Source organism: Psittacula echo (assembly GCF_963264785.1).
Source record: "Psittacula echo genome assembly, chromosome: 14".
In the NCBI taxonomy this organism is placed as follows: domain Eukaryota; kingdom Metazoa; phylum Chordata; class Aves; order Psittaciformes; family Psittacidae; genus Psittacula; species Psittacula echo.
The window spans coordinates 3,424,175-3,446,184 of NC_137750.1; the positions used below are offsets into that span (position 1 = coordinate 3,424,175).

The 22,010-nt window shown below is 44.4% G+C and overlaps 4 protein-coding genes across 16 annotated transcripts in view; 1 reads left to right on the plus strand and 3 right to left on the minus strand.

The window, feature by feature from the left end:
• The window catches only part of PECAM1 (platelet and endothelial cell adhesion molecule 1), a 37,882-nt gene extending 35,682 nt beyond the window's left edge, over positions 1-2,200 (minus strand). For all 3 annotated transcript variants that reach the window (XR_013957993.1, XM_080629225.1, XM_080629224.1), the window contains exon 1: positions 2,077-2,200. The gene's annotated coding sequence lies outside the window, so the exon portion shown is untranslated. The remainder of the gene's footprint in view (positions 1-2,076) is intronic.
• On the plus strand, positions 1,477-5,337 carry MILR1 (mast cell immunoglobulin like receptor 1). The gene is made up of 5 exons (XM_080629238.1): positions 1,477-2,385; positions 2,702-2,983; positions 3,472-3,585; positions 3,963-4,052; positions 5,109-5,337. The coding sequence occupies exons 1-5, from the start codon at positions 2,055-2,057 to the stop codon at positions 5,189-5,191; spliced, it is 900 nt and encodes a 299-aa protein (XP_080485364.1). The 5' UTR covers positions 1,477-2,054; the 3' UTR covers positions 5,192-5,337.
• On the minus strand, positions 2,427-14,072 carry POLG2 (DNA polymerase gamma 2, accessory subunit). Of its 10 annotated transcripts, none has more exons than XM_080629235.1 (11): positions 11,643-14,072; positions 11,165-11,291; positions 10,911-11,016; positions 10,449-10,622; positions 9,798-9,938; positions 8,919-8,999; positions 8,221-8,321; positions 7,231-7,368; positions 4,842-4,945; positions 3,222-3,379; positions 2,427-2,909 (listed from the first exon to the last, which is right to left on the minus strand). In XM_080629235.1, exons 1-9 carry the CDS (start codon positions 12,184-12,186, stop codon positions 4,936-4,938), a joined length of 1,422 nt encoding a protein of 473 aa, XP_080485361.1. In that variant the 5' UTR covers positions 12,187-14,072; the 3' UTR covers positions 2,427-2,909; positions 3,222-3,379; positions 4,842-4,935. The 10 variants fall into 10 exon arrangements, with proteins under 10 accessions (XP_080485361.1, XP_080485360.1, XP_080485359.1 ...); XM_080629234.1 differs by having other exon boundaries at positions 4,722-4,945; XM_080629233.1 differs by lacking the exon at positions 4,842-4,945 and having other exon boundaries at positions 3,246-3,379.
• A 92-nt stretch (positions 14,073-14,164) lies between these two features.
• DDX5 (DEAD-box helicase 5) lies at positions 14,165-21,626 on the minus strand. Of its 2 annotated transcripts, none has more exons than XM_080629226.1 (13): positions 21,485-21,626; positions 19,851-20,016; positions 19,602-19,698; positions 19,382-19,515; positions 19,193-19,258; positions 18,655-18,796; positions 18,415-18,575; positions 18,075-18,247; positions 17,775-17,885; positions 17,538-17,599; positions 17,392-17,451; positions 15,923-16,147; positions 14,165-15,366 (listed from the first exon to the last, which is right to left on the minus strand). In XM_080629226.1, exons 1-13 carry the CDS (start codon positions 21,514-21,516, stop codon positions 14,984-14,986), a joined length of 1,812 nt encoding a protein of 603 aa, XP_080485352.1. In that variant the 5' UTR covers positions 21,517-21,626; the 3' UTR covers positions 14,165-14,983. The 2 variants fall into 2 exon arrangements, with proteins under 2 accessions (XP_080485352.1, XP_080485353.1); XM_080629227.1 differs by having other exon boundaries at positions 21,509-21,583.
• Between the last annotated feature and the right edge of the window lie 384 nt (positions 21,627-22,010).

Genomic DNA, 22,010 nt, shown 5'->3' on the forward strand with positions numbered 1-22,010 from the left:
GCGCAAACGCTCCCGGTTCTGCTCCTCATGTGCACTTCTACACGTGCTTCCTGCCAGCTGCACAGCAACCCCATTCCGCTCCTGCGGTTAGATAGCGGCGTTTCGACATCGGACACGTTAGGGAGGGGAGGGTGGAGGTTGTCTTAAATTGAACAGGAATAAACTGAGGGGGAAAAAAAGAAAGGAGAAAAGTTGTGCATGATATTCTGTGAGGAAACTGCAGTGGTGCGACAGGCTGGGCTTTGAGAGGGATTTTGTACGGCACAGCAGGACAGACTCTGTAGAGCCTTGTCACTTTCATAAACTGCGAAGAAATAAGATAAAGATTACAACACTTTCAAGGCATTTGCTGTATAGGTACTTCTTCAAGCAGAGCAGGCTCTGGAGTTCTTCAAAAGACATTGCCCATGTATAACTAAAGATTACATTACTTTGCCCAGAGGATGACAAGAACATCTACTTGTTGTAGATGCATTACTGATTAGCTCATCAAATTAGCCATCAAATTTGTTCCTGCAGAGGTGTTGAACTCAAGTTCATGATGAAATTTGTACCTTCTAGTACAAGGTCCTCCTCGTAGCTTCAATATTTGAAGTTTGGCCAAAATATGTCCTTAATGAGCTGGCTAGCTCTAAATAGTTATTAGCATCTGAAAACTTCTCTAGATTTCATAACTCTCTTTTTTGGACATTTTTTCTTAATTATATTACTGCTAAAATAAACCCACTACCACAAACTCCCTCAGTTTCAGCCGTATGATCACTTGCATTATCTCTAGCAAACGTGGCTGTTTGATATGAATCAGTGATCTCACTCCTGTATAGCACAGTGCTAGAAAAATGATCTAGTTTTGTATACTGCATAGCTGCATGGTTCTATCACACATCTCTTCATACAGAAAACTGCTCATTATGCCAGCTACAACACCACTATGTAACATTTAATTCTATCCCAAACTGCTGTTTCTCCCTCCGCAGCTTTTTCTTCTACCACTACTCTATCTCTCATCAGTGAAATGTAAGTGGAATATGTCAAGTCTTTACACAATCAGCACAAATCAGACCATTTCCGTACTTGGGACTTCCTCATAGAGCCACTTAGCAAAGACCTCACTCCTGTAACTCCACCAGCCAGCTTGCTCAGGATCAAGAAAATGGTTTTTCTCATGCTTCTGCTGTGTTCCTACCGTAAGCCAAGGACATACTTCTTCTGAACAAGAACAATTACAATTGTTATTGTAATTACAAATCCTTCTGAACAAGAACAATTGTTTCTTGACTGAAAGCTTTTTTCCCTTCTCTTAGTTCAAATGTCTCTGCAGATTCAGAAAACTATGGTAAACAGCAAAGGTAGGTTTTCTTTTTTGGGGGGTTGGGATATGGGCTGAAATTAACTTAAAAAATGCAGAGAGGAAGGGATTTTAAAATGTCCAAAACCTTCATGTAAAATTAAAACATATTTTTCCCCTCTAGCAATGTCATAATTTATCTCATTCATGACTTGTTTATTACTATTTTGTAATGAAAATACAAGGTTTTATTACAAATTTATTTGTATAATATCATAAAAGCAAACTAATTTGATAGACTGTCAAGGCTCTTGCTGCTACTATCCAAAGTTCAATCTACTCACACAACGTTAATTCTGCCTGATGCAGCCACATATAAAATACTGCTTTTACTTGCAGGTTCACATGCTACCTCTCAACTACCCCATAGGGTTACTTTCTCCTACAACTAACATCCCATAAAATTTATATTTCTCTTTTATACTTGTATTATTTTAATTCCTTCTGTAGTTCGAAAGTGTTTTTGTTGTTTCATCTGGATACATCTGTTGGCTTTGTATGTGTATGCTCTCTCTTGCATGAAGACATGCACTTGTCATTATTTCTATGAGTCATCAGGCGTTTGAAGCTCTGTATTGGTTTTGAAACACACAAAGCTGTGTTGCCTGCGACCAGAAGATGAAAAAGACCGTATAACCCCCTGTTTCAACAGAAATTAGTATAGAGTGGTCTTCAACATATTTGGGGAAAAATCTGTGTTTCTTGGATGAATTGTGTAGTGAACTCACTCAGGAGTTTCTTCTTTCCAGAGATGCTGTCCAATCCCAGGCTGGAACCTGTTCAGGGGACTTTGAATGTAGTGATGAACCAGAAAGTGACCCTCTCCTGCAACTCAGATTCTGGATCTCCACCTGTCAGATACACATTGTTTAAACGTAATCAGAAGGTATCCACCTTAAATAGGCCAGACCTGACCCCCAGTTTGTTTAACTTGACTATCAACTCTGCCAGTGATCTGGGTGAATACAAATGCAAAGCTGAGAATAACAACACCAGTGGCGGAAAATACAGCAACAGTCTCAGTTTCACCCTTCTAGGTATGTCTTGCTGTATTCCTTCTCAGCACATTTCATTTTAGGGGCACAGAGGCATGGATCTGCAGCAGCAGGAGTCAGGAATTTGCTTGCAGCAGGTACTGTTTTAGACTGCAACATGTGCCTGCCTTGATTGTGGAGCTGAACTTTACTGTAGATCGCTCTTACTGTTGTAGGAGTTGGCAGTGCTATTCCCATCTGGCTCACCAAGACCCCCATCCTTCATACTCATTTGCCAATGTTGCTGCTTAACTCCAAGCCTTGCTTTGGAGCTTGTCCTGTACTCAATGATGCAGTCTTTTCAGTTTTCTTTTTACAGAGCCCATTTCCAAACCAGTGCTGAGCTCACCCACTTCTCAAGCAAAGAAAGGCCAGAATGTGACCCTGTCTTGTCTCTCAGAGAACGGCTCTCTTCCTATCACGTACATATTCTTCAAAGGAACACAAAGCATCTCTTCCCACGTGATGATGCAGAAGGAAGCAGCTGAGATTGTTCTATTCATCAATTCCTCTAGTGACTTTGGAACCTATAAATGCAGAGCTGAAAATGGTTTTCGCAGAAATGCAAAATACAGCAACGGTTTCAACTTCACATTAGCAGGTAAGCCCGTGTTGAAACCGTTTGCCACTGTTGGTAAACAGGGGCCACACAAAACTCGATGTTGTAACTCTGCAAGTTTATAGCCAGAAATTTTGTTCCAGCAATTTAATGTTCAAAATACATTTTTTTACCATTAAAAAGAAGTTTTTAAAGTGAATGCAAAAAGACAGAATTCCATGCAGCTGAGATAAGCAGCAGAAGTTGAAGTGACCATTACGGATGACTGTAAAAGATTCACCTTTACAAGAAACTGCTGGCCCACCTTGGGGAGAGTCCAGTTTCATTTTCTCTCTGGTCTTACGAAAGAGTCCACTGGCCCTAGCAAGGCCTTTTCCTTCTGCTGTGGCAGTGTGCACTTGGAACTTTCCTGAGGATTAACCACAGTTAATCCAAAAGCTGAAAGAAATGGAAAGTGTTGATTTTAATTTACAGAAAGTACTTAGAATATGAAAGCATAAATACCTTTTTATTTCTTTCTTTTTTGGCAGAAGAGAGAAGACTTTCTCAGCCCCTGATAATTTCTCTTGGCCTGATCCTGCTACTATTCACAATAGGACTTGCTCTGGCAATTCCATTTTTCGTAATTCCTTCATATAAAGCAAGTGAGTTATTTAAATGTCTGGTTCATTTTCCAGAGGTGCTCATTTATGCTATCAATACATTTTAGTGTGTAAACATCATGTTACAAGTGGAGTTAAGCTCTTGGTATTTTAGGATGTTGTCTTAACCAGCACAGGCAATGTAACAAGACACTGATAAGGCAAAACCTCTGAGCAATGTTTTAGATGGCAAGTATGGGATGGGGGAAGCAAAACAACATCTAATTTAATACACATAAACTCATAAATTCACTGGAAGGAATTGACCTCATTGTTCTTAGTAAAGAAATGAAATAATATCATGGGGCTGTTTATTTCCTTCTGAGAAACTCTGATATACATATATAGGCATGTGTTTGTTTTTCTTCTCCAATTTGCAGAAAAATTTAAGTGTACGAGACCCTCAACTGGCTTTACTTCAACACCAAATGTAGAAGAGCCTGAAGATGAGGTCATATACTCAGAGATTGGTAAGTTCATGTCACTCCTCAAGCGGTCATGAAACTTAATTGTTGGAGTTTGGTTAAGAATGCTGTTATGCTATTTGTAGCTAGTATGGGCAAATTTCTTCAGATACTGCAAAAGCAGTGGAAGGAGACACCTATTACCACTCAGGGAGTGAGATAATTCTGCTGCTGACCCTGCCTGGCAGAGGCATAATTTGAAGTCACACAGGATACGTATTTGGCACTTCCCGTGTGTCAGCCATGCAGCCAAAACCACAACTGCTTGAACAAACCGAAGTTTTATGTAAAATTCTACTGTAAACAGAAGTAAAATGAAGAATTGCATTTGGCAACTCATGGTGAGGGTTCAAATAGCCATTACAGAGGAAAAGCAAACTTAAAGACAGTAAGTAGATCAGAGGTGCAATGCCCATTTACTAAGAGACAACAGTGGCCTGTATGCAAGTTCTAGCAAAATGCGTCTCCTGCATTCTGTTCATAATTGCTCAGTGCACAATAGTTCTCCATTCCGTGTTTATTAACTTTGACATGAGTCAGAGTTAGTTCAAACTGAAATGATGTAATGCCAGACAACAAAGCAACTGGCCAATGTTAAGAGACTGTACTACTTCAGTTGCAGAATTTACACAATAATGAAGACATTACATGAAAACCACAATGGTATTAACTTACAGTTTTCTACATTTGAGTTCTGTGTGAATGTCAGTATTTTCAAGGGAAAAAGAACCCCCAACAAACAGGAAAGGTATCGTGCTTCCTGCTTCTAAGTATCAGAAAGGGAATCATTCTCACCAAAGAAATCTGCCTTCCTGTTCATGAGTCGATAGGTAGAACTCCAGCTGCTCTGCTGTGCTAGCTGAGTGCAGCTGCTCATGCAAGATACCCATCAGCATAGCCTGCAAGGACAGTGACCGGAACTCTGATAAGGCCCATGAACACTGCAGAAATTATGGCAGATTTACACTCAGTACAGAATCTCACTGCTTTATTTCAAGATTATTTAAAAAAACAAAGTCTGGTTGGTCTCAAGTTAACTGCTGTTCATCCTCTCTAATCCAGTGCCTGTTAAACCAGAAGAAGAATACATCAACTTTTCTGTTATAAGAAGAGAAGATGAAAAAGGTGAATACCTCAAGCTATAATACTGGTGCCTTGCTGGGGGGAGGCAGGGTTTACCCAGCAGCAGTCACAATACTGGAATTGCTTACTTCCTATGGACAAATTAAAAGTAACTGAGAATTCTTCTGAAGGGGTTAAAAAAGCAAACCCCAAATAAAAAGCTTATCACCATCCTAATAGTAAAAATTCAGCAGCCCATTATGAAACCATGCAGGGGATGTTAGTAGTGACCAAGCTGCTGATGGGATGAATATTAATTCTTCTGCTGTGTATCTGTACCAAAAAAAAGCCATTAAGAATTCTGTTATTCTGCCTTTTAGCTGACAAGAGGGTGTGTGCCACCGTCTATTCAAGGGTCTTCAGCAGAGACTGAGTATAAGGTAAGATCTCTTTTGTGATTAACTTAACTGTGTATTTCAAAATAATCTTTCAGTCCCTGGGTGCGATAAGTATCACCAAGTCTACACAGAGAGAGATAGTGTTGAGATACTAGTTCCCTGGCCTAATCATTTGGCACAGACAATATAGCTTGCTCTTTACCAACCACCCCAAAGTCATCACCTCTAAGGACTTCAACTTAAAAGAACAAGCAGAAAACAAATAGATAAAAACTGGAATTAACAAAGAGCCAAATAACAGTCCCATTAGACAAACAGTAGCTTATTGCCCAAATAACACCATAAACCCAAACCAACACAATGCAATCACTGTCACGTACGATCCTGCTGGACACAAGATATGGTCTGGCATTATATGCATCTAATGAATAACCAGAAAGGAATAAATGATATGAAGTGTTCACCCAGACCGAGGGTCTGTACATTTAAGAACCTTCCTGCAGTAGAAATGGGATTGTATAAAAATGTAAGATAATCAAAAGGCTCTAGTTAAGTATTTAATATATGTATCTATATATATCCCAAGTGTGTTGGCCTCTTAGGCACACACTAGAACATCCATATGTGGCCTCTACCTGCTGTTACCTAGCAGCAAGGATGGCAATTTCTCAGTTCAAGGTTACTTCAGCTCTCAGAGTAGGAAAAGGATGCTAAAATTAATTTTTTGGGACAGCTAATTCCAAAACAAATTCTGCATCCTGCAAGAGGCTGTTTCATGGATGTTTCCCGGTTGTTTTCATGTTGTCCTATAGCCATTAACATCGAACTCCATGAGTTCAGTAAGGCACAGATCCATACGATGCTAATCTTGCTTTATATCTGGCATTGTTACAAATAACCCATTTATAGTTAAATGAGCATCGTGTCAATAGAAGAAACTTTTAAGGCAAGTTCTTTTGTTTCATGGCATTAATGACCACCAGGGGCCATATGCATTGTTGCATACACCTTAAAGCACTTTATTAAAGTGACTTCAGCTATACACGCATTGGAAATTACTGATCAGAATAACTTCATATCTATGCAAACCCTCGTATCTAACTACAACCTTCAGCACAGATAAATATGATCACAGATTAATCTTTTTCCACCATTTTCTAGGTACAGACATTTTTGTCCACAAAAAAGTGCTTGTCAAAAACTGCTTACAATCTATTTCTATTTCCTCTCTTAATCTTGATAATGTATTTCTGATTTTGATGTTTATTAAGGGCAAGGTGAAGTAGCTTAAATGCTGAGGAACTGATGCCACGTGATTAAAATACACCCCTACAAATAGACATTACAAAGATACTTACTGATGTTATTGAAACATTCAGGATTTGGAGGTCTTTTTTATAAAACACCATTTTCCAGCAGAGACCATAACTGAACTGACCACAACCAACATGTGAATTAAAGATTTTTAGGTGGAGTATTTTCAATGAGATAGTAAAATTGGAGACATGACATAGAATACAGTTAGCCCTGCTAATGAGGGACAAGTTTGTCTCTTCTCCAGGTAACCTGGAAGACCCAGATGGTCTGGAGTTGATAGAAAAGAGACGTTCTGCCAAGTTTTACAGGTCCATGACACTGCAGAAGCCAGTTTAGGCACAGATGTTTAAGAAATTCCTTTTATTCAACACATTTAAATTCACACATTTTTGGCTGATGTTACATACTTAGTTAAAAAGTCCGTCAGCCTAGAAATATGCATCATTTCCTTCATGGTTGTATCTCTGCTTCTCAGCTGGACCACTCCGTTCTCTAGAGTGGCATCAGTTATCAAGATCATGAAGAGAACACTCATCTCGTCATACCTGCAGAGAAAAGAGCACTCCTGTTACTGCTTCTGGTGTATGAGAAATTCAGATAAGTTATGTACAAATGACCATCATCTGTAAATATTTATTCCCGCAATACTGCACGAAGTCCAGGATGAAGACACCAGTCTCCTGTTGCCCTTCCTTGCTTTCCTGACTATGGTTCTTTAAATTATTTACTTCAGTACATAAAAAGACTGTTATTTAGTGACCTACTACAACAGTATTTTTGTAAAACCAGAATATATCTTTCTGACTTACTTTGAAGACTACTGCACATGAACAAATAGTTGTATTTATTTTCTCTCAGCATAAAATATTCATCAATATGCTCAAAGTTAATTCCTGATCAACAAATCACATATGATGCCCTGAAATGGAACAGCAGATTTATCTCCACAAGTAATTCCATCACATATATTAATGGTTCCAGACTTGGAAGAATTACTTGGAAGACTAGACACATGGTGTTATTTGAAATAGTACTCAAGAATGAAATGCAGAACCAGCTCAGACGCAAAAATGGGGGTTGAGGGTGGGAAACACTTCTCGAGCTTGTAACTCATGTCAATAAGTTTATTTTCAACAGGAGATTCTCTAAAGGGCATTTCACAGTTCCAGGAAATGACAACACCACGTGAAGGCTTATACTTAATTTCTAAAATGAACTGACATTGCTTTCTGTAATAAAACTCATTGATTCCAGGTTCATGGTTTGGATACATGCCTTCAGCCACTCAGTTACTGCACTCGATGACTTCTTACTGAAAACAGGCTTATTTTCTCTAGTCCACAGAAAGTCATCTGTCGCCTTCATAGTTTAATTTACAAAAGACTGTTTCTCCTTACTTTGTATAAAGCTGTTCCAGAGATACCTGCACGGTTTCAAGGTAGCCCGGCCATACAGAAATTCTGTTTTCTGACAGTTCATTGAACAATCCTTGACAAACCTGTGTTTATTGAAAAACAGGAGTTAAAAAAAAAAAAAGACAGATTTGAGGGCTTGAAACTCCCATTAAAGCTCTAGTATGTGAGGTATTAGCATTCCCAACTGATGTTAATTCTCTGGCTAAAATAACCTCATCAAATCAGAAAGCAGCCCAGCAAATACATCTCTGTTTCTATCTGAAAACATGCCAGTGCAAGGTCCCTCCCTTCTGTGGGGACCAGTTTAATGACTGACTGAAATAAAGACCTTTAAAAATCCCTTCTGAAGATGTGACCCGCATGTTAAGATAATCCTGAAAGATCAGGAAGCTGAGAGGGATTGTGTTATTTATTTTCCTTAATTTTGCATGGAAGAAGCATCAACTCTCTAACAGTAGTAAAAGCAGCGTGTCAATGTAAGGAAGGCATCTGCTACCCACTGTCTGCATTACTCCTCCAGCTACAACTCACAACCTGCTCTGTGAAACCTGTACAACCACAAACCTTCATGAACCAAAGCAGCAGCATGATTTTCCCCAGTGTAAACAGTGTCTGAATGGTAACAGAATGTTAACGTGGAGAGTCAGTGTTCAGAATTAAAATACTTTCTTACAACGTACCTGTCTCAGCTCTGTTGTTGGACCTTTTCCTACATCCAAGGCCACTTTCAAAGGTGCTAAACAAGGATGAAGCTTAAGTACCTAATAATATTACAAAAAGCAACAGATTACTACGTGTGTTTAGTGTGACATTCTATATGAGGAAATAGTACTATTTTTTCACTGAAATTAAGGTTCTAAACATGCCTGAATTTTGTCACAGCACGAAATCCTGATTGGAAGCATGCTGTATGTTACATCTAAAGTAGCACACAGGCCAGCTAGATGAGCATGGCAGAAACTACTCCATTTTGTCTGAGCCATGGAAAAGACATGAAGCTTTCTTAGCAGAGCTCAGTCATCTTTAATGAAGGCAACGATCAGAAAGCTCAGTAGACAGTTATCATCCAGCCTAACAGATCAGACTGATTTCTGGCTGTGTGAAAGCCAGAAAACCTGAGCAAAAGTAGGAAAAGTGATGGTCCTCAGGGGAATGCCCCACTACCACCTGCCACCCACTTTTCTGCTCTTCTCAGCAACCTTCAAATGATGCTGGAAGAGATAAACTCTTCTTTCCGACCACAGCAGCATCATTCCAATTCCTCTTACCACCATCCAATGCATGATAAGGGCCTGTGTACTCATCGGAGGAAAACATAAAACAGGAAAGGTGACCTCAGAATGAGAGAAAAGTCGCTTATGTGGGTGAGAAAGACGGCAGAGGCAGTCCCATGGGGCCAGCTTATTGCTGACAGTAAGAAGTGTTCTGACTGTGCCTATTTGGGAAGGCAAGATGTGATGTGGAAAAGGGAAGTATCCTTGTATTCCAGTCCTTGAATTTACTACACCATCTGTGGGGTTTGTACTTAACCTTTCCTTATACTTTCTATAGAAAGTTACCTTTCTCTGTGCAATTTTCTTTTTTGTTAAAGGATTCTCAGCTAGCTGTAGGGAATCAAAGAGATACGCTAACACTCCTCGGTCCAGGTTTCCACTCACAGACAGAACATGGGGAATAACATTCTTCCTTCCATCTCGACCCTGAAGAGAAAAAACCCGCAAAGCAATACCTCAAAGCCTGTCCAAAAAAACCTTTTGCTTGCTTTAATGTCTATGGAGGCACTGAGCTTGAGCACCTTTGCTACATGTAAAATACACTCAGAAATGGTTTAAAGTTACCAGCCATCTTAAAGGTGTAACAGCAACCAGGTAAGATTGTAACACCAGGGGAAGCAGGAGATGGAGCAGGATGGGATTATGTCCTTGTCCTGCTGCTCTGATTGTAAATTTAAATCTATGGCAAATGCACTTAAAACCACATTCTCTTTTGGAGGTTTGTAGGTTACTTCTGAGTGACCACAAGGATGTGTCCCCAGATTAAGAAATCCCTATGTAACCACTTCTGCATAGAAATAGACTGCAAAACCAGGAGAGACAGGCAGAGTATCAACTGCACTGCTGTTACATGCTAAGCCACTGGACCAGCAAAGAAACCATTTCTCTCACACAGTCATCTTTATCAGAAACGATTTTTAATAGAATAAAGCTTACAAGTAATTTTGAACTATCTCCTGGATACATCTGTAACAGTTCAGTATCTCCAAGGTTTTTCAATGTTTCTATTGTTTCTGTCCCCCAAGGAAATCTGTAATGTAAATTAAATCCTTTTCTTCCTTTTTCATCCTGAAAGTCGCTGCTGCTGAAGTTAGATGGGGCTACAGCAAACTGAAAAGACAGAAGAGGTGATCACTGCCAAATCTCTCTGCTGTTTCACAGCATCTTGATCTCAAATCACTTACAGACACAAAACATTTGCCTTTCTGCAAGTCAAGTTACAAACTACTTCACAGGTTTGTCGTCAACTTAAGCAGTTTTGCAGTTTCTCACAAGAAATACATGTACGTCAGACACAAAACCAGGCTAGCAATATTACACTGAGCAGGCTATTTATGTTTATTCTCTCCCTCTTTAAGATAAGAAGGAGCCAACCAAGATTCCCCCTGCTACTGTTACCTTTCTCCACCATTGAAGCCTCTGACGTAACCAGTAATCCAGCCACTGTCCTGTAGTTCTGGGAGAACTAAACCATGCAAGCAAAGACGTGGTCCTTTCGCCTATTCTTTAAACAATAGCAAGGTCAGCAAGTTAACTCCTTCAAAAATAACAGGGGAAAAAGCAAGAAACAGCATTCAAAAATAATTCAAGAGTGAAACAAGTACAAAATAGTTGGTTTAAGGCTGGAAAAGGATTAATCTCTCATACTCTACCTTACAAGGTTTTTGTTGTGTTGTTCGCTCTCTGGAACAGAGTGAAAGCACACTCCAGTTTGAGCAAGGCCATAAGGCAGTCTTCTGTTCACCAGCTCTAAGCAGCTAGCATATTGTGCCAAGGCACCTGTCAAAAGACAAACCACCAAGTTCAGCAGCCACAGGAAAAGCGTTTATTTTTTAACTCTACTAAGAGTGAATGTAGCGCACACAGCACACACTGCTCATGGTCGTTTTGCTGAGGTGAACTGAGCAGTCTGCAGCCCAATTCCTCGGGGTACTTTCACAACTGTGATTTTAACGTGCCTTTTTCCCTAATTACAAGGGAAAGCACCCGATGTGCACCCCGGCATTCACACCGCTGAGGTCCTTGGAAAGAACCATGCTCAGCGCACTGACACAACTGTAAACTCTCCTTAAACACAGCTGCTTCGCTCTCTGCAAGAACCACGCGTGCGGTGACGGATAAAGTACCTACCGGGGAGCAGACTCTCACGGAGCATCCCCGCGGCCCCCAGCACTTCTTCCAGCGACGGACCGCCCTGCTCCTGGCTACAGCCCCTGCCCTGGAGGGCTTCGTGCAGCGCCTCAGAGCGCAGCAGCCGCAGGCCCTGCGGAGCGGCAGCGACAGAGGGGCCATGCAGCGGGGCATCCACCGCCAGCACCTGCTCGCGGAAGGGCAGCGCCGAGTCCCACCACTGGGACACGAGGTTTCCGCGCAGCGCCACACCCAGCGGTCCGAAGCCCAGGTGACAGCCGCTGAGGTAATCGCGCCATGACACAGCCGGCCGCGGCTCCGCGCCGCCCCGCAGGAAGTGCCGCCGCCAGCACACCTCCAGCAGCTCCTCCCCATTCACCTCATGGCCGCCGCCGCTACTTGCGGCCACAGTGTAGGGCCGCTCCGAGGACGCGGCCTCCACCCGCCCCGCGACGCCCACGCCGGGCGGCCGCCGCCTGAGCACGGCCCTGCCCCAGGGAGAGCGGCCGCAGAACCGCCCGCCACAGCGGCAGCTCAGCGCCATCTTCTCTTCCCGCCTCCTGCCTCATGGCGGCGCGAGCACTACGCATGCGCAACGGTCCGCGCGCGCAGGAAGCAGAGCGAGGCCCCGGCGGCTGCGCATGCGCACTGATACGGTTCGGGAGGGCGGCAGCCCCCGGAGTCCACACGCTGCTCCCGTCCGGGAGGCAGCGCCTGGCACCCCGCTGTCGGATACGGCCGCCCGGAGCTCGCCGGCACCACTCTGTGGTGTGCAGTGTTAGGAGTGGACCCTACCCCCCCACGGCGGCGGCACAGGGACGCTGCTGGGGCAAAGCCCGTGCACAGCTCACGGGGACGGCTCCATGGTGCTTTGGAGGGGCTGAAGCACCGTAAAGGGTCTCCGAGAGGAGCTGAGGTCAGCTCGGTACAGCGGTACCGCCCACAGCAGCAGTGGAAATTTCCGTCCGTGCTTCACCGCGGCGGTGCCGGGAGGTGGAGCTGGAGAGGAACCATCCTGCGAGAGAGAATTGGTACAAATCCGTGAGGTGGGATGATCCCAGCGGGAGTTCAGCGCTGCACGGCCCCGGCTCCAGCCCGGAGGGGCAGCGGGAACTGAGACCCACGCCTGCCTTACTAAGGCACTGGGTCAGCTGGAGGAGCTGCTGCTCCTTGGTACGAGTTCATTTCTAAGGCAGATTTGCCATGAGCTCGGATCTGCCAAGAGAGTCTTGTCCAAGCTGTTCGGTAGAGCTCGTTCGTCACCATTTCATGTGCAGATATTGAGGAGCACGCGCCTTACACTGAGCAAGACCCTTTCCCCTCAGGGAACACCTCCCTCAGGCGACGGATAGAAACACCCCATGGCAAAAAAACCCTCTAAACTTGGGCCCGTGCGAAGCTCAGGGCTGTGCCTTACTCGGTTAATGACCTGAGCAACAGCACTGTCCCACGCATCCCGTTCCTAGAAACAACTTCGGAGTTCAAGTTTAAAATCACTCCAGGTTTTACAGGTAACAGATTTGGCCATATAATTACACTAAAGTGCAACAACAATCTACAACCTGGAGAAACCTCAAGATAAATCTTCTCCCTTGACCTCCCAATTAAGCTTCCAAAGCATTTTCAACCAGTTTTAACTCACAAGCATCTGCCTGGGGTTCACTTTAACAAACCCGGTTGGTGCCATTCCCCATGTAAGGGAGAAAGAGGCTATTGCGAAAGGCCATTTGTTCTCTTTCCTTCACTGTTAAAGACCTCCACTGTCTTAATTCACAAGCTAAATGTTTTCTACATAAACCCTTTTTACACTAAAACCCCTTTATACTCAAGTTTTTAGAACTAAGTTTTCAATGCATTGTTTCAAGTAACTCAACCTGGAAACACTACAGTTAACATGTCAAAGTTAAAAGATAAATTACCATCTACTTCCCCATCTTCCACACTGGGAATAATGCTGCAATGCCAATTAAAAATACCTTCCCCATGGCCAACTGCACCTTTTGGACTCCAGAGCTGCAGGATTTCAGGCCTCTAAGGTGAAGTTCTCATAACACCAGTGAATGCTCACACAAGTACTATCAGCTGATGGTACTTCACAGAGAGGACAGAAATATGTAATTGAGAGTAGACAGCAGTTAAGAACAGCACGAGCCACCAAAGACCTAAGCACAGAAGTCATCTGACTTGAGGTCAAAATAACCCAGATAGAATCTAGCCTTGATTCTTGCAGTAAGCTCTAGATAGGCATTGTTAAACTTGAAACTGATAAACAAGTGAGAGGAAGGAATCAAGTCAGTATTAACCGGAATTCTAATACGCTATACTTGGAAGCATCACCTACTTTAACCCCAGGATCAAGTGCTGTTCCAGTTATGCTCCTTGTCAAGGAAATGCTGTTGCTTCAAGGTTACAGTCGTTTGCATGTACTCCAAGTCTTGGTTAACTCCACACAGGATGTCCACGGATCAACAACCCATTTCCCTTCCCCCCACTTCCATAAAGAAATCACTGCTCAATACCAGTTTTAGGTTTAATTTGAAATTTTAATACTAAGATCTTCCCATTTCTCTGAAGCTCATAGTAAGCCTGCATGCTAACTCACAAGGCCCGACAGCTGTAGATACATCACACTCAAGCCTAGTCTGCACATATGCTCATGTGAAGGCGACAGTTAACGGTGCTGCAATAGCTTCCTACGCTTGTAGCAGCTCATCAGCAACACCACAGCAGAGACTTTTAACTATACCATTACTCCAGTGGGTCTTCTCCAAGAACTGGCCCTACGCTAGCGAGATGAAGAAGAGCGCTGCTGTTTCCAAGGGATACTTAGAAGCCAGCTTTAGTTGTCTTCCCCATCAGAGCAGAGCCTGCCGTGCTAAGCAATCTAGCCCAATCAAGGCAAGGCTGGTTTTTGTATAAGCTTAAATGTTTTAATCAGACACAGTTGAGAAACCTTTCTAGATTTTCATATAAAAACATTTGACATTCCATTAATGTAAAGTTGTGCACATGTTGAGAAAATTGCCATCTGAAAGAAAATTCGGTCTTCAAATATCTTTATTGGAAGGCCATGCACTGCCTTCTGGTACTGTATTTCAAATCACTGTACATTGATTTGGAAAACACTGTCTGCATTTTCTAGTACAAAAAACTAAAAATTGTTTCAGGAATGTAGAGAAATATTCAACTTAAATAGCGAAAAAGTGCACCATAATTACTGCTGCACTGCAGTCATTTCTGCATTTCCCATTTCTTAAATAACTATCCTGTTCTGATAACACACAATATAAAGAGCAATTATGAAAAAACAAAAAAAATCTGAGACATTTAAATACACTAAGTTATTGAGAATAACTTGTGGGCATCGGGTAACCTATCATCGGAGCAGCACCAGTGGCGGGGTACGCGTACTGCTGCTGGTTCATGCCATTGTGCATATTTGCAATGTTACTCCCATACTGCTGGTCATAGCCATTCTGGTAAGCTCCTGCAGGGTTCCCGGCCCTGAAGCTGGCCTGCATGCCTGCAGCTGCAAAGCCATTCCCAAAAGGAGTTCCATTACTGAAACTCTGGGCACTGTAGGCCCCGTTTTGGGTTTTTGCTCCAAAGTCTCTCTTGCCTAGAGCACCATAGGTTCTCTCAAAGTTCTCCCTCTCTCTAAAACTACTAAATCCACCCCTTTTGCCCGCAGAATATCTGTCACGTCGATCACCTCGGGAACGACCTATTAAAAAAGACAAGACATAGTTATGTATCATAAAGGCTGCATTTTACCTACCACCACATGAGCTCACCTAATAAGAGAAAATTCTCTCCCTAACCCAACAAGGCAAATCTATTCTTTCCTGTTGCTAACTGGAGTCTTAGTTAGACGAAAGTTTCAAGTCTAACCTACAAGGAGAGTCATCTACTCTCCCCTGTAACACAAGTGGCATCAAGGCAAAAAGTCACGTTCGTCTTGCCAAGAGGACACTTACATCCACCTTCCCCTGCTGTCAAGAGAAGGCCACAAAACCAAGCCCTATTTTGCATTCTGTTTCAGCGCAGGAAGTGCATCACTGGCCAGCATTAACCACAAGTGTGCCACAAGACATGGGGAGCATTCCATTGAGGGGACTGTTGGGTTTTGTTACTGGTGTTAATAAATACCTTTTCAGGTCACCATAACTGGTAGCTAAACCACCTTTCATATCCATTTTGGAGAGGCTGCATGTGGAATTTAAGCTTCCACTGTGTTCTGAGAGAAAAAGCTATGCACTGTGGTCAAGAACAGTACTTACCTGAACCTCTGTCTTCAATGAGCTGAAGCAATTTGGGGTTGATGGCTTGATTAGCCTCCCGAAGCACAGAGATGAGGTCATTTACTTGCTTAATATTGTTAGGAGTAAAGAATGTGTATGCTGTGCCTGTTTTGGTACTGCGGGCAGTTCGTCCAATTCGGTGGATATAGTCCTCTGAGGAGTTAGGGTAGTCATAATTGATGACAAATTTCACATCTTCCACATCTGTAAAGTGTTGCAGTGTGGCAAAAGGCAAGGTACGAGGTTTTGCACACCACAACAGCCAAATCGAAGATAAACATTAGACAATTGTACTTTAAAGGAAATAATGGCTGCAAAGAACAGTGTTAGAGTCATCCATTTCTGCATGAGTATTGTGGAAGAGAAAGTTATGCACACTCCGTCTGTTCCCGGCTTATCACCCACCCTGTGATCCAAAACCTTACCATAAGGAGTATGCATTTGCTTGTCATTCCCAACTCAAGAGTCCCCTTTACAAATCATCAAGTGACATCTGAATGCTTCTTGCAGTAGGGCCACTAAAGCTCACAGCAGCCTCTTCATGTGCTCATTTGAGGACCTTAGAGTAAAAACATACAAGGTCCTTCACATACACACTCATTAGAAGCTCAAAAAAAAGGGGCCACACTGCTCGTCTTGCCAAGACCTTTGAACCGCAGCTGCAAGAAAAACATACCTGTCCCCCCAAAGTCACCAAGTTGTTTTTATGCACTGTGTCTCGTCTAGGCAAGCGCTGCCAAGAAGCCAGGGTTCACTTGAGAATGTGTCTCTCTCTGGCAGGTCTCGACATGACGACTATGTATAGGTGGAGGAACTCCAACTTTGGAAGGCATTTGAAAAGCCTTCGCTTTCCTGCCCCACTTGCTAAAGTGAGAGGTGGGCTTTTTCTCAGATTTCATGTGCCAGTACTCACCAATTTGTACAAGGCTTTAGTGCATTTTAAAGCTGCTCTCTCCATTTCATGGTTGAAAAAAAATTTTCATTGAAGTTTGAAATTATTTTCTTCGACATTTCAGCAAACTCACTGAAATTCAAAGACCCACAGATCACAGCAGACACTATGCACAAAACTAACAGTACTGCACCATGGCAAATCATGCAAAGCATGGAGAGAAGAGAAATACCAGGGCAAAGTGAACTGTGAATGAAACTGCTTATTTCATGAGAGAACAGTTTATGGGGTAGTACTTTAAAGGATGGTCTTTGCCTTTTGAAGATTACTGGCACACAATGCTCTCAGCTTTCACCTCTCTATTTGACTGGAAGCAGCCAGCCGATCACTTCCACTAGTCCTCCATCCCCCTCGAGTCCTCCGATTGTCATGCCTAGGCCTTGCCACAAAGACTGCACCTTTATGTGAAGAAAACTTAGAAAAATGCAGAGGTTAAAGAAAGCAATAGACTTTCTTTAAATAGCTTTGGGCAACTGGCATTACGAGTTGTACTAACCTAGACCTCTGGATGCAACATCTGTAGCAATCAGGATTGGTGCCTTTCCATGTTTGAATTCTGTAACACAAACAACATGAGCTACTCAGTTTCTTCACAATGTAACACAGATCACACATGCTTACAGAAACTGCTGAAGCACTCACCATTTAGAACCCAGTCCCGCTCCTGCTGACTTTTATCACCATGAATACCCATTGCTGGCCACCTGCAAGTAAGAACTTTATTGACACAAACCCATTCCTCTAGTAGTTTTATTAGGCAAAAGACAAGGTTACATGGTGTCACTGTATTTGACAGTTCTGACACCACTGTGAAGTGGTTGCCCATGAAGAATCAAGAGCAGACACTGTGGTGGCTCTCAAGTTCCAGCTGTTACTCACCCATCTCTCCTCATTTTCCTGGTAAGATCATCACACCGTCTTTTGGTTTCCACAAAGACAATTGTTTTGTTTTCCTTCTCACTCATTATTTCTTCCATCAAACGAATAAGCCTGTTGGAAAGAGATGCTGGTAAGAGCTAGGATTGATTTGTAGCACACCGTTTTAGGAGTCCCGTATTTTTTTACTACTTTTAGCGGTCTCAGACTGCTGTCAAAATTCCATCCAATCAAATTCATTTTGTAATTCATAAACTAAACCAAGTAAAACCACCACCAAATGCTTTGCCTCCACTGACTTACTTGTCATCTTTCTCTACATCGTGACACACATCCACAATCTGAAGAATGTTGTGGTTTGCACTAAGTTCTAATGCACCAATGTTGATGTGTACATATTCTTTCAAGAAGTCTTCAGCCAGCTGCCGTACCTCCTTTGGCCATGTGGCACTCCACATCAGAGTCTGCCTGTCAGGCTGCAGGAGGAGATTACGTCAGTACAACATCAATAGACAGTCAAATCCCCAACCAAAAAATATTGACCCAGTCAAGCCTGAAAGCTAATTGCACAGTCCTTGCTTTGATGAGCACTGTGGCATTTGTGTCCGCAGCAGTGAGAAATGAATGAACCATTTATACTCACTCTTATCTGATCCACGATTTTTCTGATCTGAGGTTCAAATCCCATGTCAAGCATCCTGTCAGCTTCATCAAGGACAAGGTAAGTACACCTCCTGAGATTGGTCTTTCCAGCTTCTAAGAAGTCTATAAGTCTTCCAGGTGTTGCAATGCATATTTCCACACCTAAAAACCAAGCAATCGAGTCAGCTCAAGTAGTTTTCATTTCAGCCTCACACAGAGATGCATCAAGGCTCATCCATACCTCTTTCCAAGTCACGAATTTGTGGTCCCTTTGGAGCACCTCCATAAATACATGTAGACTTCAAGCGGCATGCTCTGCTGTATTCAGCAGCTACCTGCTGCACTTGCTGAGCCAGTTCACGAGTTGGTGCCAGCACAAGACACTAGAAATAAAAACGCCCAGCTTTTATTTCAATACTTATTTGAAGCTTCTAGTCTGACACTAATCTTAAGTGCCAGAATGACTAAAATTGAGTTTAAGTCACCCAAACCAGCAAACTAAGTTAAACTAAACCTAACGCAGACCTATGCTGTGCAGTAAGAGAACCAAAAGCCACTGGCTTTCATGGTATAGCAATGTCCAAAATAGGACATCAAGCCCTGCTCTGTACAATCCAATCAGAGCTTACAGAATGTTCTTCAAACACTACCAAAACATGGAGCCACTTTATTCAGAGAGAAACACAACAGAGCCATGCACTCTTGGGAGCATGGACAATTGGACTGTAAAACAAAACAATTTAGAAATTAAGATCCCCTTTCATTTAAGGAATACTCACAATAGGTCCATCTCCTCGCTCCAGGAATGGCTGGTGATTTATATGCACAATGGCAGGCAGTAAGTACTGTTTGGAAGAAAGAAAAACCTCATTATAACCTCTACTCAGAAGCACTCAGCCTGCACCAAGCCAGGCAGTTCTTTCAGCTGCTGAAATCTAGCCATATTCCAGGCTACAATCACAACTTACAGACAGCGTTTTCCCTGATCCAGTCTGTGCCACTCCGACCATATCCAATCCACTCAATGCAACAGGCCAACCTTGTGCTTGAATGGCAGTTGGTTCAGTGAAGTTCTGCCTCTGAATTACCTCCATAACATTTGCTGGAAGAGAAAATTGAAACTTATTAACTTGGACTTTGTCTTACTCAAGCCTGGGAGAAGAGCCAATGTGCCAAGTCTTCACTTACCAGGGAAGTTAGCTTCATAGAAATTAATGATTGGTTTTGGACAGTTATGGCCCCTGACTGTGACTTCTTTGCTTGCTCTGTACTGTTCAACTTCTTGCTGTAAGACACAAACCCCCCCATTATTAGAAATAAACTCTGATACCAAAGCTACCCTTCTAAGTTACCCCATCCATGTGTGCTGGGCCCCATGACCCTCAGCATGTTTGCACTTATCTATTTACTTTTGCAGGAGTTAAACAGGGTACATACCACAGTACGTCTAACTACATCAGGATGCTCTTGATAAAAGTTCTTCTCAAATTTGGGCAGTTCATCTAAATTCCATTTCTTTTTTGTGAGTTTTTCCCCAGGGTTTCCAAATTTCTTCCCAGAGAGAGGTCCACCTCTACTTCCTCCGAAACGTGGGGCTCCAAACCTAGAGAAGACAATGGTAACATAGAATCCCAAAGAAACATTTTGGTCCTTCTCTTACATAACTGAATCACTATGTTTGAGGATCCACCCTGTAACTTCGCAATTCAAGTGTATAAACCCCACCTACAGGATACAGAAACTTCAAAAACCATACTCAAGTTGCAGATGCCACAATCCACCGAGCTACAGGTAACATGCAGAAGCTAAGGTTACATGCCTTTGGAACTGCTGGAATTTGCTCTTAGCAAATTACAACAAAGTAAGGCATTAACACCTTTGTATTGCCCCATGATCAAAATGGTTTCCCACCCAAGAGACACTCCCATTGTATATCAGCCTGCAGAAAGTGAGCAGCAGAGGTTATGAAACCTTGGCATAACTTTCCCATAAACCGCTTTCTTGTATCTTATAAAACAGGCTTTTCTAAATAAGGTTTTAGAAAGCCATGCATTTTACGTGACCGCTTTAGGTTTGGTCCCTCCGCTCTGAAAAGGCTTATCTCGACAGTCTTCCACTAGCCGCCCTCAGGCACAGCTCGAAGCGACGCCAAGCCTCGCACCACGGACCGCTAAACTAGATCCGGGCGTAGGGCTCCCTCCCCCGCCCCGGCTGCTTCCCAGTTTTGGCCGGGCGCTGAGAGCGATCCTCCCCGCACAACACAGCGCTCCCAGAGTGGCCGCTGCTTCCTGCCAGCGCTGTTTCCTTTGTCTCTCATTTCTGTCTACGCCACATTTTCCAGCCGCTGCCATTTTAGAGCCTGAGCTGGGCGGGGGGAGGAGGAGGAGGAACAAAGGCAGCAGCAGCAGCCGGCATTTTGATTTCCCCTCAGTCACCGCATGGCGGGGCCGGCCATTAACATCCGCTTACACAACACAAAGCGGGAGCCGGCCGGCTTCTGCCAGCAGCAGCTAGAGCCGCCGTCCCTTGTGAGGGGGAAGGGACGAAGAGGGAACCGCCCTACCGAGAGCTCCCCAACGCTTCGGCATCGACGAAGCGCCCGGCCAACCCACTGACCCACAAACCTCCACCAGCATGCCACTCCCAGCCCACCCCCGACGGGGGAGAGGAGAGAACCAAGCTCTGCGGGAGCCATCCGCTCCTGGGGGTACGTCCCGGGGGAGTAGGGAACGAGTCCCTTTCTCCCACGAAATAAAACCCCATCCCCGCCCCTCTTTAAGCAGTCAAACGCAAGCGGGGGCTGCACCGAGGCGGACGGACCCAGCCCCGTCCCCCACTGCACGGGCGGTGACCGCCCTCGCCGCTGCTGAGAGCTCCTGAAGGCAGTTCCCCTTCCCCGGCTTCCCCACACCAAGCCCCACATAGCAGAAGTTGAGGAGAAGGGCTCCAGGGCCCAAGCCCCACGACTCGCCGCCATTTTAGGTGCTGAAAAACAACCACCACAACCCCACGGTCGGTCTGAAGAGTCCGGACGCTGGCGGCGCTAGCGCCAGCCGGGCCCCCGGACTCACCCTCTATCCCTGTCGCTGGAATACCCTGGCATAGCGATGGTGGCGGTGGGCGAGACGATCCCGGTCACTTAAAGAGGGGTAGAGAAAGGTAGCGCAGGCTCCGCCGCGGACGGTGGGGGCCACTGACTGTGGGGCGCGCGGCCGCCCGGATGCCGGTTATATAGGGGTGCCGCGGGGGCTGCTGGGAGCCGGCGGTGACGCACGCGCAAAGCCCGCCCCTCGCGTTATGTAACGGCCCGAGCTGCACCTAGGCCCCGCCCACATCTGCGTGGGCGCGACCGCGGCTCTGCCTCCTGACCGGCTGCTGTGCCCCCGGCCGGAAGTTACCGCCCCCTTTTAGGGCGGGGCCTCAGTGTCGTCACTGCCCGCAGCGCCCCGCCCGCGCGAAGCAGGGCGCGAGCGGCTGCGCTTGCGCAGAGTTGCTGGCTGAGCCCCAGGCCGCGGCCTAGCGGCGCCCACCCTTGCCCGCCGGCTGAGGCCTCCTCCGTGGTCGGCCTGAGGAGAGCGGGGCTTCCCGTTCCCGGCC